General features: G+C 43.7%; 1 protein-coding gene across 3 annotated transcripts in view; it reads right to left on the minus strand.

Annotated features, from left to right (window-relative positions):
• The window catches only part of LOC103365563 (DENN domain-containing protein 1A-like), a 57,544-nt gene that overhangs the window by 8,088 nt on the left and 29,844 nt on the right, over window positions 1-19,612 (minus strand). For all 3 annotated transcript variants that reach the window (XM_008293031.1, XM_008293030.1, XM_008293032.1), the window contains 6 exons: window positions 17,451-17,552; window positions 11,881-11,971; window positions 10,602-10,642; window positions 8,769-8,804; window positions 8,232-8,288; window positions 6,824-6,913 (listed from right to left, as the gene is read on the minus strand). In XM_008293031.1, coding sequence (XP_008291253.1) covers window positions 6,824-6,913; window positions 8,232-8,288; window positions 8,769-8,804; window positions 10,602-10,642; window positions 11,881-11,971; window positions 17,451-17,552 — 417 coding nt within the window. The remainder of the gene's footprint in view (window positions 1-6,823; window positions 6,914-8,231; window positions 8,289-8,768; window positions 8,805-10,601; window positions 10,643-11,880; window positions 11,972-17,450; window positions 17,553-19,612) is intronic.

The following is a 19,612-nucleotide window of genomic DNA, read 5'->3' on the forward strand; positions in this document are numbered from 1 at the left end:
ACCTCACACACACACACACACACACACTCACACACACACACACACACACACTCAGTCACATACGCAGCCTATTACAAAAAAACACAAAGAGTTAAAGTGCCATTTTCTCCATAAAAGTCAGTGAAGGAGATGTGTGCAGTAGCCACTTAAGCCTCTCAGCCATCGGGCTAAACACGAACACATGTGGTGGCACTGCTGATTGGCCAAGCCGCTCCCCTTCCATGGTAGCTTGGAGCTATAATGAAAGAGATTTCAGAGGGGCTCAGGCCTGGGATCCCTAAACAGCCTTTAATGGATTCCTGTGTCAGGGCAGTAAATCTGGGGCCGGGCCGACATGCCAGCCAGCCAGAGCGGGCCAGCAGAGCGGAGATGCACCTGTGAGACACTTGGGGAGGGTCGGCTCTGGACACAAATGCTTGCACACAAACACTAGGAGCATATGCGGCGCGCGTTCACGGCACATGCGGTTATTTAGACTGTTCATTTGTGCAGCGGGGCTGTGTTTAGGAAGGCAGGGCCTCTCTCTGCGTCTAGGTGTTTATTAAAGCAAGGTGAACCCAAACACAACCAGACACAGGTCATGAAGCCTGGCCCTCTGATCTCGGTTACAGCTTTGGTGCCGTCTACTCAAAAGGAAGTTCCACAGGGAGCAGTAAATGGATGGTACCTCACTTCACGGCTTTATCAATTTGTCATTCCCTCTCTTCACTGTGACCCTTTAGCGCAACAGTTAAGATTAAACTATTTACAACAACCAAGCATTTTACGACAGAAGCGCCAAATTTGGCGCAGGAGTCGGGTTTGTGGCACTTTTTAGAAACAGCCGACATGTTGCATTCATTTCAGTGGTAATCTGAGACACAAAGAGCACCTTCACCAGTTACTTTTTTTATCATCATATTACTGCTTCTCCAGAGCTGTCAAAACCAACGACAGCAGTTAAATCTGAGATCTAAAATTAGTCGCACTGTATGTCAATGTAAACAACAACAACAACAACAACACAAACACAGAGACGTTCACAATGAGGTATTCTCAACCAGTGCAAACAGGTCTGCTGTTAAAGCTGTGACAGCTCTGTCACCGTCCTGGATCTCCCCAGGCCTGACAGGACAGTGGAAAGCATGAAATAGGAGAACAACAGATTATCATACTGCTCCTTCATTAGCTTCTCGCTGTCGGCTAATGGGAAGCTGAAAGGTGAAAATGAAAAAGTGATTCTCGCTCCATGCCTCCCCGCCTCTCATTTTCTCCCTCCATCACTCTGCTGTCAGTGACAGATGTCACCGTTTCTGTCTGTCTGGCTCTCCATTCGTTCCTCTCCACCTCGTCGCCACGGCGGAGGCTGAGCAGAGCGCAGACAGTGAGGCAGTCGGGAGGAAACAGGAGTCATGAAAATAATAAAAATGGTCACGTTATTTCAGTAAAACTAACTCGATCCAGGATTTCTGAAGATGTAGGGAAACATCTTGTGTTTATTATATACGGGAAAGTTTTACCGTCTCATGCAAAGTGAAGCGGGGAAAACACTTTCTGGTGGGTTGTTTTGTTTTCGTATTAGTTTGATTTGTGTCTTTGAGCAACTGGCTGAAGAAGAAAAAGAATCCGCCTCAATTTAGTTCAAGCTTTAGATGTAAAAACATCAACGAAAAGGGCAAATGACGGCAGAACATGACTAAGCTGTCCTCTCCTCAAACCCTTTACGCTCCACGTGATGAACAAAGGTGTGAAACAGACGCAAGAAAAACATCCTCCGATTCCATATTTTGTTTTTTTAAAATTTATTTAATTTCTGTGGTTATGAGGGGAAAATAGTCATCACCATCCACTTTAGTAGCTGCATTTGGAGAAACAAACTTTCCGCCCCTCTTGCCTTCCTTCCCTGCATGACCAGTTATGTGGAACAACTATGCCTCTCTGTGACTGGGCCAAACGCTCGTGGACTTTAATAGCTGGTCTTACATTATACATTTCATATGGTATTTCTGAGTGGGCTCTGATCTCACAGCTTGGCAGGAGACGTAAAGAGATGCCGGTAAAATGCAAACAAACCTTGGGGAGAAGCAAAGCCTTTGCAGAAGTACGGCCAAGTCTGTGTCTGCCTGTTTAAGAGCTGCTCACTCGAAAGGAGGGGGAAAGCGTTTGAGGAGAGATCTACTGCTCCTCCGTCCAACTGGCTGTTGCTGAAAGCCCGCTTCCTTTCCGCTTAAAACAGGAGCCATATAAAAGGAGGAGAATGTGCATTATGCTCATTCTGTCAGAGCAAACCAAACTCATCCAGTAAAATCACCAGGTGTCTTTCTGTGAATGGGTGCAGTGCAGTACTGCCAAGCTGCCAGGAGATGGCACTTTGGTTTCAGCCAAGAGGCCGGTTGATCTCCGAAGAGGGGAGAAACTAAGCGGAGTGGAGACTACAAATGCATACAAATAACCATGAAAACACTCACGCAGCTATGGACAGAGCCATCGCATTTAAAGCAGCCTGTGATGCATGCTAACTACTCACCTAACAACATCCATCCACAATATTAATCCTGCTCTCAACACGATTAGCATTATGAGCTACTTTCTACTTAAAATCGCATCAAAAATATAATTGTGAGTTATGTCAAACTCACGCTCTGCACTCTGTAATTTACAGTTCATTAATATATAGTAAATACATATTAGCCTTTCACTCAGTATTGCTGTTGCACATTATCCACATTAAAGCATTTTCAATCACACGCCGACTATAACGCACCACTCACCATGTCTCTGTAATATATTATGAGCAATACTTCAAGTTAAGTGCCATCGCAATACAAACACATATTAGTAAAAGAAGGTTCAGAGAGAAGTGGGAGTGAGCAGCTCTGGATTCACCACCACACACACTAATGGGAATTTCTCGCCATATAATGCACTTCACAAGTTATGTCAACAGTGTACATATGTGTCCGCTGGCCATGAATCCATGAGCTGCCTCCTGCTGCAGCAGCAGCACACAGACACCCACCCAAAGAGCAGCCTTCACTTAGCTATCCATGTGACTTTGTTCCTGTTTCATATCTGTGTTGTCTCCCTGTTTCCCCTCAACCCTGAGCTGTTTTCCGGGCTGGCATCTCTCCTGCCTCACCAGGTGAAGAGTCCAGAGCCTGGGGCTGAGCCCGGCCACAAGCCTGCTGGCTGTCATTGTCCATAACACCGTCCCAACCTCTGCTCTCCTCTGTGCTCTTAACAGCTGTCATTCTGTTGCCTCCAACCTGAGGCAAACTGCTAAATGCATGCATGTTTGTGTGCACACCAACTACACACTCACACACACACACACACCTTTATGTATTGAAGGGCCGACACTTTCTTTTCTATTTTGCAGATGCTTACAGCACAATAACACCGAAAACACACACACACACACACCGAAATGCAAAATCTTAAACAGAATCTGGCGCTCACACACAAAACCATACAGGAGCCAGAACAATGGCTGTTTGTTGTATCAGACGAGGAGTCAGCAGTCCAATTCAGTCTTGTTTTTGTCAAACGAAAGGATTACTCCTACATTCTTAATCAACACGCTCACCAAACACTACAAATCACCCACATCGCCGGATACGGCTGAAATATGAATGCATATGACAGCAGCATCTCCACTTTGGTACATGTGTTGGCTGATCAAATAGAATGTGAATTTCATAACTCTGATTATTTTGCTATGATTAATTAAAGGAGCTTCTCCAGGATCATTCATTTCATTTCAAGGACAGACATAGAGATGTTTGCTTAAAAAAAAAAAAAAAAAGGATGAATGATAAAAATGCACCAGGCTTTTTTCCTTTCATACAGGAGCGGGGAATGTCTCTAATCAAATCACATTCTGGGAGCGTCTGATGACAGCGTTTCTGAATTTACCCAACAGGTGCATGAGGCTCTGCTGGTCACTTGGTTAAAGGTATTGACATGCCGACAAATACCAAATACCGACATATTTCTGTCGCTGGAGATACAATTAAAAATCAGTGGCGCTGCAGCTCAACAAGACTGCACACATTCATTTTCTGTTGATGTGAGATGCTGATTCCACTTGTTGGTGAATAAAGTAAATTAATGACACCGAGTGCTTCACAAAATCAAACCTACAAAAATATTATCATATACTTACTAGATTTTTAGATTTACTTCACACACAACAAGCATCCTTCTTGAGCCAAAAGTTTCTTTTCTGCCAAAGTTAGTTGCCTTTTTTTTTTTTCAAATTTTATTCTGAGCTTCCAAAACACACTCAGCTACCAAACCGACGCAGCAAATTCCAGCTTCATGATAGTCGTAATGTTAATTTTCAAATGAAGCTATTTGAAAGTAGTCAAATCTGCTTTTTTGTGTTGAATTTTACTGCCGAACAATGAGAGGTGTTCCCAGTATTTACTGGAGCTAAGCTGATTTAATTGGTGTGCAACATCAGCTTGGGGAAAAGCAATCCTTCTTTTCTTATTTTAGGTGAATAATATTTCTAATATTAAAAAATTCAAGACTGTCATTGCAAGATTGAGGCAAGTTTTGTATTTGTGGACTGTATGGACAGAGACCAGATCCTGCAGGTTTTGTCCAGAGACATATTATTTAAAAATGATGAGTTAAGAATAAGCTCGGGCAGGCCGAGCAATAGGAGTCTGTGTGTGGGCACGGGCAGTAGGGGAGGCATGTGGATAAAGGTGCCTTTTGTATTTTTTTTTTTTCACTTTACTTAACCTTTACTTAACCGGTTAAGTCCCATTGAGATCAATTTCTCGTGCAAGGAACACCTGGTCAAGACAGTTGTGGGCAGAACAACAGTATCAACATTTCATAGGAAGCAGGCTCAAAAAAAAAAAAAAAAAGACACAAAGAGGAAAAAGAATAAAAACAACAGCCACGTTTTTCTCCAACAGAAATGTAAATACGCTGTGAGGTGAAGGTAAATATACTGCCAGCATACAGAGCAGCTACTCCACTAAACATCAGGAGGGAGGATTTATTTCATTATACACTCGCTAAATTATTTTCATTTTATAAACAAAAAACGTTCGTCCTGTTTTTGTGAGAATTAATTTTTCCTCCTGTTTTGAGTTTCTAATGCTCCTTAATCTGCAACCAAACACTGAAGAGCATTTACAGCTTCTGGCTCGATTTCCAAACAAATGTTTTTGAGGAGTTTCAATCTTTCAGGGGTTGCTGCACACTGACAGGCCATAAATTATCAAGACTTTCTCTGGCTTCTGCATTTTCCGTCAGTTGACAGAGAAGAATCTCGGGTCATCAAACTTTAGACACAAAACCCAGGAGAGTCCGCAGAGGGGTTTTCAATTCGTACGATTAAGGGCAATATATTGACATTGCACTACATACTATTGTATATCAGGACAACATGCTGCCTTGGTGTGAACTACAAGCAATAATGAAAGCCGAGGACAATGGGAAGAGCATTGTGTGTGGCTAAAGAGAAGCTGATTGACTCCGTATAAACACACACAAAGCAGTGCTGTGGGACATCCTGTGTCCTGCGTGTCCCTCCTCCTCCTCCAGCCGTCTCCAGGGACCCGTTACTGTGGCAATGAGCAGGCCTCAATGGCATGAACAGGCGTGTGAGTATATCCTGCATAAAACGTGTGTGTGTGTGTGTGTGCACATCAGCTGCATGTTAACTGTTAATCTGTGTGTGTGCGCTGGTGGGGGGGAGGAGGAGGAGGAGGAGGAGGAGAGGGTGTCCGAGGAGGCCTTTAGAAAAGCCCTAATTGCCGTTCCTCTCCTCTCCCTGGCCGTCACACCTTCCTCTGCGCTACGACTTTCCAGCCTCATCACACACACACAGGGAACACAACGCTAATTAGAGACAGCACAACCTCTCCTAATCACACTCTTACATGACTGTGACCAAAATGTCACTGTGTGCATGCAGGCATGTTTTTTTTGTGTGTGTGTGTGTGCATGTGGGGTTTTTTTTTAAGCAGAATTGGGAGTCCACTCGCCATATATTCATTTAGCAATAAGAGGTGGAAAAGCTCCAGCTGGGACTGCAGAGGTTTACTGTATATATGAGGTGGGAGCTCTAACTAGGATCCCTGAGGCTGTATGTATTTCCATTTACGCTACACAATAGTGTCTTATGATTAAACTAAAAAAAAACACTCTGAACTCTCCACAAATATTATTGATGAATGTGTATTTTGTGAGCATGCATGCGCTTGCACATCACATGCCAGCTCTGCACACAACAAAGAACAAAAAAAAAAAACCTGCTATCCACTTATGGTGCACAAGCAAATTCTTCAGAGGAAATGCTGACCAGCAGATGAGTTGCTTTCGACTGTCCGCGCTGTTCAGAGGAAAATACTGAATGTACAACATGAGTGCGTTGAAAAGGGAAGAAAAAAAAAAATGCTTATCATTACATTTGGCACCCTGACAAACTACTGTACTTCCAAGAGCTGTTACAAGAGAGGAGCTAGGGAAAGAGAGAGAGAGAGAGAGGGAGAGGTGGGGGAGAAAAAAAAGAGGAGAGGGATGGAGATTAAAAAAAAAAAAAAAAAAGATCTGAGGATAGAGAAAAAGGAGGGGGGTGAAGAAAAAAAAAAGAAGCAATGAGAACAAAAAGTGGACAGAAAAGAGTAGAGAAGTGGAAGAGTGAATCCGTGTCGGTCAAGTGAAAAGTGAGCTCTGGTATGATCAGTCAGTGTAAATGTAGTTAACTCATTTACTGATGTGCATCTGTGTGTGTGTGTGTGTGTGTGTGTGTGTGTGTGTGTGTGTGTGTNTGTGTGTGTGTGTGTGTGTGTGTGTGTGTGTGTGTGTGTGTGTGTCATACCCGTCTCATCTTCTGCAGTCTCCTTGGAGACAGGCTCTTGGTGCTGGTGGGAGACCCGGCACAGACCGTCATCCCCTCCTCTTCTTCCTCCTGAGAGAGAAGACGAACAGAAATCTCAGAGTTTCTGCTTTAAATGACTCAACCTGACTAAAATGTGCGTTCTTTGAAGGACAACGCTCCCATCTGCATCCGTGCAAAAGAACAAGACGTTCAGCAGCTCAGAACCATTTCCAGCTCTTTGTTCGGTTTGTTTGCCTTTTTGTTTTTTCCTCCTCGACATGTAATCGCAGGATAAAAGATCAGTCCGCTGTACGTCTGCGTGTTTTTGTGTTTTCAACAAACCTCACGAAAATCGACGGCGATCTAATTACAGACGATTATTTATGTTGAGCCACATCCAGCTTATTTCTCGGTGTCACGGAGCTCTGCTGTTTACAGAAATGAGCTGTTGCATCTGGTGACACCTTCATTAGGATGCTGCAGAAACCATTTATTCACCAAATCAGCAGCACAAAACAGTCACCGATCAGGGCAGCTCGGGTTCCTGTTAGAATCAAATGTGATAGAAAGGACAGCACAGAGTTGATCTTTATGTCCTCGGCATGGGTCTCAGAGTCAAACACATGGCAGGAGATGTTGGACGGCTTTGAGGTACTCCTTTAAAACTCCTATCAGGTGATGACAATCGGTTTGATGCTAATCGACTCTGACCAGGTTCAGATCGATGCGTTTGTGCTTTTTGGCTCCTCGTTTGTTCATCTGCAACTGGCAGCAGCTAAAATGCAGATCGAGAGAATGATTTCTCATTTGAACGAACAGGAAATCTGTTTAACTTCAAAATCAAATAGATTTCTGCACCTCTGTTTGCCTCCTCGCTCGCTCGCTCTGTGTGTGTGTGTGTGTGTGTGTGTGTGTGTGTGTGTGTGTGTGTGTGTGTTTGTGTGTGCAGGCTACACAGTGCAGAGCAGCGTGCACGCCTCTTGTTCATCATCAGTGCCCTCTCTCCTCAGTTTCCCACTGACAGATCAAACTGCTATTGCCTTTTCAAATCCATCAGGCTTATGGAAACATACACCTCGTTACATTAGCTTTGAGGAAATCACAGGCTCACTGATGAAATATGCAGACAATAAAAGAGAAAGAAGGGCCGGGGCTCGGATGACATGACAGGCCATAGCCAGAGGGGCGCTGGTTAAAAATGTACAGCCCTGAACAAAGCGCTAAGCAGGCTTCAACAGTCATTAAAAGGCCCCTACGTCAGAATCACACGCTACATGTAAAGCAGCCTTCCTGTCTGTTTCTATGAGGGAGGCATGTGTCTGTCTGCGCGCCTCACAACCGAGCTGTGTGTACATGTGTGTGTTTGCAGAGGCCGAGTCGGAGAGGTGTGAAGGTTCACGCTGCTCACCCTCGCTTTAAGCCGGCCCTTAATGTCCCGGATGCCCCTCTTGGCGTGAACCTTGGCCTGGGAGGAAGAAACAACACAAACACACACACACGCACACACACACACAGATTACTAATCAAAACATGTTGCATTAACATTCTGTTCTGGCTTCGTGTAACATCAAGAAATGCTTTGATCCCTGTGGCAAAAACACGGAGACAAAAGGCTGGATAAGAGAGGCTCGCTCGCTAACAGGAGGCGATAACATGAAAGGGCACCCTGACCACCTATTGTACGCCACATAACCGCACGGCACCGCTCATCAAACATTCACCAGCCGGGAACAGTCTCCCATTAGCTCCACAGCCAATTACAACAGACAAGTTTTTAGAGGCAATTTTCACATATTCAATAAATTCGAGCGCAACAATTAATTTTCTCCACAGAAGCTGCAAAATGTCGTCTAAGGTCTACTTATAGCTTCTTTTTTTTTTTCTTCTGAATTTCAGAAGGAAAACAAAGCGTGAAGCTGGAAGCACATTGTGCACTAGAACACACCTTTGTGACGGCTGTGTTGAACAGGGCTCCTCCTCTCTGCAACAGAAAACAATCTGTTAGTCACGTACAGACATTTGGGGAAAAGTTCTTTTCCTTTTTAAATGTATTTTGGACAGCAGGTGGTCCAGCCAGCCCATGGATCAGGTCTGAACCACTGAGCCACTATTTACAAGTCTTTGAGGAGGTATAGACAGGAAGAAGGTGTTTCAAAATAAAATGTAATGCTGGTGAGAGCAAAGAATGTAAAATGTACTGTACAGGATGGATGAAGATGTTATTTAAGGTCATTCTGGGTATAAGTTTATTATGAAGAATTATGAGATGGATTTATAATTCTGTGTATGATTTAATGTATGTTATACTGAATGACAGCATGTTTCTCTACCTTATTGTGTAAAGTTAACGAGATGAGCTGTTGTGTTTGTTGTGTGTATAAGTGTGATTGTGATGTGTGTGGACCCCAGGAAGAATAGTCGATGCTAACGCTGCTGCTAATCCTAATAAACGAATCGAAAGCCCAGAGTTTCTATTCACTCGCAAACATCCAAACAAATCTTTCTTTGGGTATTGATGTTTACTGCAACGCTATGAAAACGTTCCTTTCCAGCTTTCCAATTAACAGCTCACAGTACACGCCGTAATTAAAACCTAACAAAAGTGATCTAACAGTTTGGGAGCAGAGTGTTGTCTCAGGTAACGGCTCAACACAATGCATCGGTTTCATTATTCAATGAGATTTTTTGCACGCGTTTGCTGTGACGTACAGCATCTTCATCAATACCTACAGGAGACGCTAAACAAAACCACGGCTCTGTAGCTGTTGATGGGATCGTCATGCAACTTCAGTAAAAAAAAAAAAAGAAGTGGTGACACCAGACAAAGTATCACATCAGCGATCCAGGATAAACGGCACGACTCACGGCGTTCAGGAGGGTTTTATTTAGAAGCAGCCCAAAACAGTGATGGAAGGGACCGGGTGTGATTGATTTCTACTTTGAGTTGTGCAGACTGACATTATGGTGCCCAATATCTCTCTGTGCCTTTCTTCTTTTCTCTCTCCGAGTTGCTGCTTCTCTCCTTTGGCGTCTCGCTCCTTTTCTCTCCGTTTGGTCTTTAGTGTAAGCACAAAGCGGCGGCTAAACGGCTAAACAGAGTAAATGGCAGGCAGCGTTTCAGAAGTTGGCAGAGGGAGAGGAGGAGAGGGGCCGAGGTGAAGGCCCCTCTTATAGATCCCTGTCAGTCAGGAAATGTGAACTTTAACAAACCTTTGAAGAGCACTCTAGAGAACTAATTCAGCCTTAGCTGACGGCGTGGGGAGAGAGGGAGGGCGAGGGAGAGATACTCAGTGAGAGAGAGCGAGGGGTGGGGGCTGTGACAGAGATGGAATAAAAAAAATAATAAAAATAAAAAAAAAAAAAGGGGCGAGAGATAAAGACAGATAGATAAGGGAAGAAAAGGAGAGGAGGAAAGAGCCGGGGAGAGATGAAGGAGGGAGAGACGTATGTTCTTGGGCTGGTTCACGCCTGTGTTTGCTGCCAGATCAACATGTCATGTCGGAGGACGTCTTGTCACGTCAAATCACTTCTGTCTCCCTCCCTGTCTGTCTCCACTGTCCTGCTGCACGCGCCGCTTCACACCAAAGTGCACTGGAGCCGGATCTGTACGTTCAGGCAGCGCCTTCATTCCAAAGGCAGCACCGCGACTTCAAACGCTGAGTCGTGTCAATCACGCCGCTTTCAATTAAATAGAACTCGGGAATAAAACCACTGATATTAAAAAAAAAAAGAAGGGCCATTGATAAAAGCTGTGATAAACAAGACATCCTGTGAATACCTTTACAGTGTGCATCCACTGCTGGTAGGACCTCGAATTACCTGAAGGGATGCATAAAAGACAGGAAATATGAATTAATCATTTTGCACTCTGCGCACACTGTGATGCTAAAATAACTCAAATATTACCCTGTGATATCATACAGCCTCATAAGCACGCACACATTTGCACATTATTAAGCAAGTTATAGGAAAAACAAAATCCTACATTAGACATACAGACTGACATGAACCGTGGTTGATTTAAAAATGTGTACAACACCCATAAAAATAAAGCCCTACAATACTGACTGGCTTTGATATTACTTCCTTCTTTTCAGGAAAACTTGCACAGTACAATATGCCGTCCTTTTTTAATTCCTTGTGTCCTTAATAAGAATCCAAAGAGATGAATTTGTGAGGACAGAAAGGCAGATTGTTGTACAGTGGAGACTTTTTGGAGATTGCTATTAAATGTTTAAAGAGCAGATAGCAGTGTGGGCTGGACCAAGATCAGGACTAATAAGCCCAATTATATGACGGATATTTTAGCTGCGGCTCCGGCTGGATGGCATCGCTTGTTTTCTTGCCATGTGAATACGACTAAAACCTGAGGTGTTATGATCAAAACAAACTAATTTGTCTGAGCTCTCCTGTGGGATTCACACTTAAACTTCCGACGTCTCGTTTACAAGAAGCTCGACTCTTTTGTCGAGCTTCTTTTGCTAAAATCAATTAGATTTATATGCAATATAAATTCCAACAAGGGTTTGTGCTGCAAAATATCATGCGACATACTAAAAGGATGCAGGTCAAATACGGAAAATTCACAAGTTCAACCTGGGAGGCCGAAGCTCAACGCTGATTTTAGAACAGCTAACAGCAATTAGAAGTCATGGGAGTGATCTTGGATGAATATTTAACGGCCTGTATGTTGCTTTTTGCAGCTCAAACATCACTGAAACAACGAGGAGTTAAGGACCTGATTTTTATTTTTTAAAATGAACATGTGATAAAAGTTGCTCAAAATCCAGTCTCAAGAAAATTTAGGCGCTTTTTAATCAATTGATCATCAGATTTACACATGTACTGTTTTACGAGCTTGAGAGAGAGAGAGAGCTGTATTTAATCTGGCCATTGAAGGGACTTTTTTTTAAAAATTTTAACAACTTCAAAGGTTTCTCCATGTTCAGTTTTTTTTTTTTTACATTCATCACAGCACAACAGCTTCTGCGTGTTGCATTAAATATGCCAAGCAAATATAATGCAGCTAATTGATAGACAAGACGAGCGCTACTCACTTCCACAGAAGCCCCCCTCTGTGATCTCTTCTTCAAACACGTCGGTGAAGCCGCGGCCTGCGTTCAATTTGGCCAGCCGTCCGTCGATGAACTACAACCATAAATTACAACATGCTTATTAAAGGAGGGAGGCGGCGGCGGGGGGATGTGGACACACAGATACGCGCACATACACACCGATTCAAACAGTCCAGCCGCAGAGGGGTGTTATTAATCCTACCTGACGGAAACTACATCCCAAGATTAGGTGGGCTGCAGGTAATAGGGATTTGGTAATGTGGAGCAGGTGAGGGATTAGAGCAGCAGACTACATGCTGCACACTGTCTGAGACACGAGGAAGTTTCATTTCCTCCCTTTATAACATGGAGCGCATAAAACTCTGTCTCATAAATATGGACTTAACAGCCAAGACAGCTACACATTTCACGAGTGCAGTCACAAACGCACATAAATATGTTACGCAACCATAAGCAAGCGCAAACATTGACAAACGCATAACTCAACGTTTGAGATTAACGGAATAACGAAACTCTTCAGAGAGAGAAAATAGCTTGTGACATGACGGGACAGAAGCTGGGACAAGATGGGCAAAAAATGAAATTACATTCATAATAGTTAGAACCAATTGAAGGCCTTTGCTGTCATAGTTTTACTCAAAGCAAGTTTTTAGTTACGTGACTCTTGTATTGTCTCATGTCAAAGAAAGCCAGCTTTCTAAAACACCGACAGTAAAGAAAATCTTTGAATTTCACCAAAACAATTATGGCATTGTAGATCACTCAGTGGCACACATGGAGCGCTGGTTCCCATTAAGCAAATCCAACCACACTGACCCCAAGTTGCTGTTCGCTTCCTGCCCCATAGCTTATAACATCAGCAAAGCTCTGCGTCGTGACATGATCACGTTAATCTGGGTTCTCCCACTGAGCAACTGGAACAACCAAGTTTGCTAAAAGGCAGAAGAAGCCGACACTCTACAGGTTTTTTTTTCTTTGTCTGGAAGCTTCTAATCATTTTCAGGCTTAAAATGTTTTCAACCTATTCAAAGTTTTTTCTTTTTTTTTTTAATGTGAAGGTAGGAGGAAAACGTAGGTAACAATCTGCACCGGTGTCATTTAAAATAATGAGTGTCCATACATTTATATTTATTGACAGATGATTCCATTAATTAGCGATCAACACCTCCTACTTTTAAAGCATCCTTCTGCATTTTTAACAGCAACAACAAATGCTGCTGAACTATTATCACGAATACAAATACTTGAGTGCAGCATATTGTCCTTCTTTTTATTTATTTTTTTTAAACAGCAACAGTCCTACTCACACCCCTGCGAGCGTGTGTCCAAAGTGTAACAACAGTATATGTTGTTGTGGGTGCAGGTCCTCGGGGACAGCCTGCTAACTAGCGACCGACACGGCCGCCCGCTCCTCTGGTCAGAAGAGCTGGAAACTCATCATTAGATCATTTTAATGAGAGGTGAGACTGCAGGTTCCAGCCACTGCTCGGCTACATGGCTGGCCCAATTAGTGCAGATAATCAACCCAAATCATCACCTCGCCAAAGCCTCCACTTATACCCCCACTACAGCCCCCCCCCCAGCCCCAGCCAGATTACCTGCCCCTCACTGTGGGCCTTAATTAGACATTACTCAACAATGGCAGACTGTGATCACCACACTCTGACACAACGCTTAAAAAAAAAACGCGAGCTCGGGTACACATGAGCACGTACGCAAACACAAAAGACAAGGGCTCATTTTCTTTGTTTTGAAAGCCACAAAAAATACAGAAGGAAAAAACAAAAAAAAACTCGTCGCGTTCAGACCAAATCAGGGCCGGCGTCGCTCAAGCGGGAAATAAATAAAGGTTTAAAGAAGCATTAAGATGTTATCGATATTTTTTAAACACAGTTCCCGAATATTCAAATAATTTTGCTTGTATCGTTGCTAACTTTGACCGACACGCCCCGGCTGATGGACGTTTGTGAGTCTGGAGGTGCGTCCTGCTCCGTCTCTACATGTCATCTCGTGTCTTGTTGCTGCTGCAGGAAGACTTTTCCCATCTGGCTGCCAGCAGACTGACTCACTGGCAGGTTGGTCACAGTGGTTGAGGTTTACTTAAACTCAGCAATTGTGGAGTCAGAAATTAATATCAGGAGTCTACAGGGATTCATGTGTAGATGAAGAGGCTAAAAAGAACTGCGATGTTTTTTTTCCACACAACATACTTCTTGTGTTTCTGCAGGGAGGGTTTCAAGGTTGGATTCGGGTTTAAAGCCGGCCTCTATCTTTGAAGGTTGCTCGAGCGAGGAAATACAGATTTAGGCAAAAAGAAGGAAAACGTGGGACGACAATGAGCACCGCTTTGCACGCTGGGATACGTGTCAATTGTGGAAAAACAATTCTCAAAATGTCCACCAAGACAGACACACACTAGAAGACGTGAAATTAGATCAACAATAGTCAGTGGGGTGCAGGAAGAGCTGCTTTGTTTAAAGCAAGCATCCACTGGTGGTGCAACATGTTGATCGATGACTCTTTAGATTCCAGTTGACTTCAACAAGAATTCTGATTACTTATCAACTGAATGCAAATTATATTTATGTGTGTGTATTTTTTATTATTATTCTTTATTCTGGCCGTCAGCGCACGGCTTCGTTCTGTCAGTAAACGGAGGCCTTTACTGAATCCGTGCTAACGTGATCCACACACGACGACGCGCTCGTGAGCATGTGCGAGTGTAGGAGCCCAGGACGGTTGATAAGAAGCAGGTTAATGTTGACAGACTTTCCCCCCGCACGCATTCTTTTGGAAGATTTCTCCCACTTGTTCTGTTCAGAGATGGGCTGGTGAACGGAGCGCAGAGGGAGAAGTCTGGGAACAGAAGCGTGTTCGAAGGTGAAACTGTGACATTTAAAGAGGCATGCAGCCGGCGTGTCTTTATATTTAAGGGCCGGCCGAGTCGCTCATTGAGGGACGAGGTGGAACCACGTTTGTTGACGCTCAAATACACTCGGTTAGATGTGAGTGGATTAAAAAACCAAAATATTCATCTGTTAAAGGCCCATTTACATTTCAGTCATTTAGGAGGTGTAAGTTATCCAAAACCGATATTTGTCGTATTAATAAAAGCCACTGTTGGCCCTAAATGTCGTGTAACAGCACAACGGTGTTTCTGTCCACTCGACCGTTTCGCTGCCTACGTTTTAATAACGTGCCGCTGAATTTGCATGAGCGACTCCATGTTGCTCACCTTATGAGGCTGTCACTTGTGGCCGACTGCGGAACAAAAGAGGTGCTTTACGGGGAACGAAAACACCCAAATCACTAAATAAAGTACATGTAGAAAAGCAATTTCCTGCTGCGATGGTAACACCTCAAACTCAGGTAACACCTCCACATTGTGCACATGTGGTTCAGCGCGTGTGCAGTGTGTGTGTTGTGGTCGACCAAGTCCAATAATATGGTTTAAATTTTTGGAAGTTTAAACTAGCATTGCTGACATGAAGCTGGCAGCGCAAAACTCACACGCTGTGGCCATTGTTTTCAAACGAATAAATACCGTGCGCCTGATTTAAATGCGTCTCTATCATATGGTTGCTTTCTAGTCGAGCGCCGAGGACTGGCTGCTTGATAATTGAGCAACCCAACCTGTTTGTTTACTCTAACCGAGCTCAAAAACGGTAGCTCTGATGCCCCGTGGTTCCCCTCTGTCAACAATCCCGCTGGGACACGAGGCATAAACTGTTCACTTCAACTGGAGAATAGGGAAAACAAACAAGAAAGGAAAAGAATTAATTAAATTAAAGTTTTAAAAAGATCCTAATCCCTGCTCAGTGCAACATTTGTGGATTTTTATCTATTTTTTGGATAAGAATATATATAGCGGGCCCCAGTTGTAACCCTCGCTATATGTGGCTATTTATGTTTTTTAATTAGAGGAAACGCCAAGAAAGCCGTCAGTCTTTCATACACCTAATCGATGTTTAATCATGTGACAAGAAACAAAACAAAAAACTGGATTAAGATAAATAATGGGACAAAGGCTTGAGCTGTAATAACAGTTGGGATATAAAACATTCAGCAGCAAAACAATAAGCAGAAGTACTGGAAGAAATCCAAACATCTCCAGTCCCGCAGCGCGTACTTATCCATATAAAAATTAATGCATGCGTGTGGCCATGCAGGCTGAGCAGTGTTTGCGTGTTTGTGAGCGGATGTGGGTCACGGCCGGAGCAGCACTCGGGCGAACCGCTGGCCTCTCTCACTTTAGTGGAGAGAGGAGTGGAGGAGATAAGCTCACCCCATCCCCAGCGCTGGAGAGGAGAAGGAGGAGGAGGAGGAGATAAGGGCCTGTTTCCCAATGCTACCGCTCAGGCAGGAGCCAGCCGGGAGGATGCTTTGAACTGCTGCTCGCTATCTGCTCTGCCTGGGAAAATTATAAACGGAGTGTCCAGAGAAACAAAAGGCTGATTGAGGGGCCGCTGTGTTGTACTCTCGGGGGTAAATCACACCACTATCATGGGTCAGAGAGCACAAAGAAAAATTCAAGGGGGCGAGAGGAAATTTTCTCCGGAGCCAGAGGTGTCTTTCCACTCGGCTCCGGCTCTGCTAAGTTTAGTATTACTGAAGGGATTTGGGGGGGAAAACATATTAAGAATACATGAGTGATTTTTAAGGGGAAACCACACATGAATAAAGGATACCTGCTCGCGCTCAGACACAAACACACAGCACATAAACACACACATCACCACAGCAGAGTTTACAATATCTGCCAGTGGTGAATATTCAATTTTTTTGCAGGAGCAAGTTAAAATTCTGGCTCTATTTTTTTTTTTTGTGTTGCTCACAGATACGCTGAAGACAGAATTTAAAATTGATGTGGGCTCGCACAGTCAATAGGCAGTCAACATTTCTGACTTATCACGGGTTTGTTTGTAACCCAGATAAAATTGAACAAACAGAGAAAAATTAAGATGTTCATTCGGAGATAAGACGCAGTAAACTGTTCCTGGGGGTCAGTAACCGTCCGTAATCCCAGGCCCCTCGCTTCCACATTCCTCTACAACCAGAGCACTTGATGCTAAACGCTAACTTCGCCCAGCTGACAGTTTGCTGAGTGGAGCTGAGACAACTTTCATCTGTAAAAAATGAAGACTTTCACACTTCTGACTAAAAAAAAAAAAAGAGAGAGAGAGCTAAAAAGTAAATAAAGTGATGCTGATGGAAGAGCGCTCGGGCGTCGTTTTCTGTTTGTGTTTGCCTCTGGTTTACCAACTAGAGCCGTGCATCAGTCAGTGAGCTCCAGCAGACGACTGCGGGTCAACTTTTGATAATTAACAACAAACTGTGTTCAGTGATTACAACACGTAGCATCAGTCCTGGTTAACACAGGGGCGTCCAGTCCTGGTCCTCGAGGGCCTGCATGTTTCAGATGCTTCCCTCTTGCATCACACCTGATTCAAACGATCAGGATCGTCATCAGGCTTCTGCAGAGCTTGATGATGAGCTGATCGAGGACCAGGGTTGGACACCTCTGGGTGAACAGAAACACACACGGTTCGTACCTGTTTGAAGAGCTGCAGGTTGACAGCCATGGACAAGAAGTTCCTCATGGTGCTGGAGCGATGGTTGACAAAGCTCTCTTCACAGAACGTGATCGGCTCTCCCTGCAGAGACCACAGAGACGTTATTGGCAAAGCAACAAGATAAACAATAAATACTAATTCACTTTGGCTCGCTGTTTGTTTGCACTAATCTGTTTTCTTCACTTAGCTCAGATACGAGTCACAGGAAGAAGGCAGGTGCTTTGACAGGCGGGGGGTCCACACCGAACACTGCTGTTTATAATATGATTCGTGAAAGAAACCAACGAAATGTGTATAAAGTCTTCTCTAACCAAGGAGTATTTCAACTGATTTCTTCATTAGTGAGCAAAGACAAACAGAAAACTAGTCTAAAAGTGAGACAGGAAGGAGAGAGGAAGGAAGAGTGAACATGAGAAAGAACTGGAAACCGTCTCCGTTGTAACGTTCCCCTGGCAGCGAGCACATGATCTCCCCCGGACCAGAAGACAGTGTCCCAGTAAACTCCCCTCTACTCCGCATGAACACATTATCACATTATTACTATTTCTTACATCATGTCTGTTGGCCTGTGAGCTATAGACACGGAGGATGACAACAGAACCACTGCAGGCCAATCACACGCTGCCCCACGGTCATTTCCAATTCATGTTTTCTCATAATTAACATAATTCTCACATATTTCAATGATGCTCTAAATTCTTCTGAAGTAAAACAATGTGCTTTGTCTGTTCCAGGCCACGAGCGCAGTGTGGCACATAAAAACAACTTAACAACACGGGAGACTAACCCCGTTTTCCAGAGATGGGCGGATGATACCGGTGGCCCAAATTACATCACAGCAATGCAGCCCCACTTACATCACTAAAAGTTTTGAAGGCGTATTCATCTCGTATAAGTTGAGTTGAAAGCAGCCTCGCTTGTTTAATCAGCCTCGGACCACTCTGTGGCTAACAAAACTGAATAGCATGCCGAACAGCTAGCTGCTACTGAGGAAAAAAAAACTTTCCAAGTGTACAGTACTCTGGATCCTTCAGTTCACACAGGCCTGCGCTGAATGACAAACACAACCGAGGGTGGATCCTCCCAAATAAACTACTTTACAGGACTTATAGGAGGAGAGCAGCAGTATTTGTTGTAAACAGGGTGATCAAGACATCTGGTGTGAGCAGACAAACACAGTCTTTAGCGTGTACAGCCAATGAAGTGGGCTGGAAACGCTCTATTTAGAGAAAAAACACGGGGCTAGGCTGGTGTTGTAAGGAAAAGGCCATCGTACTTCTTCACAGTATAAACACTTTATTACATTTTTTAAAAATGTAATGCGGGTTTAGTGCCTTGCTTAAGGATGAGTCACTCTACAGTAAACGCAGAGCGATGAATGATGCACCGCTTGTTAACTTCTTCCAAGGCTGCTTCTATTCATGTGGTTAACTTCATTCATATATTCAGCACTAAAATGTGTGTTTTTTTAAATTTCATCACATTATTAACACATGACACACACCAGACCGTCCTCCATCTGCAGCATGTGAGCTGGAAACCGAACCACTTACATGGATTTAATCATTAAACTGAATATTATCATTATTATTCATTTAAATGACATGGATTAGTGTCTTTACATGTAAGAGTAACTTCTATCTTGTGTTTTATCTCATATGCTGGTTTCATGTGTGCTTTTCTACTTGTATGTTGTGCGTGCTCCCGTTTCATGTCGGATTAAATCTGCCTTTTTGGTTTTTGGTGAATAAATGCGTCATTTTCTCTAAACCAAACCGACCAACCTGCAATGAGAATTTGCACTCAGAAGGGTTTTCGTGTCTAAAACAGTCTCATTTGAAATCCGTGACGACGCCTCGGCCACGCCCACCGGCAGGCTTTACATCTGCTTGTAGGTTCTGAACCGGTTTCATGCCTACTAGGTAGAACTTTAGCTTCTTCTTCTGCTCCCACCTAGTCGAGAGCACGGAGCCATGAAATATGCACAACACACTTCTCCAACTTGGCTTCACCGGCGGTGGTGAAAATTAATTTGAATTGCTATTTCAGGTTCTTTTGTCAAACGTGTCGTACGTCGAGCTGTTGAGAAACACCTGGGGAACATCGACGTGAGCTGAAATTGATGACCTAAGAAATGCCCG

Source organism: Stegastes partitus, unplaced genomic scaffold, assembly GCF_000690725.1.
Source record: "Stegastes partitus isolate 25-593 unplaced genomic scaffold, Stegastes_partitus-1.0.2 Scaffold852, whole genome shotgun sequence".
NCBI classification, from domain to species: domain Eukaryota; kingdom Metazoa; phylum Chordata; class Actinopteri; family Pomacentridae; genus Stegastes; species Stegastes partitus.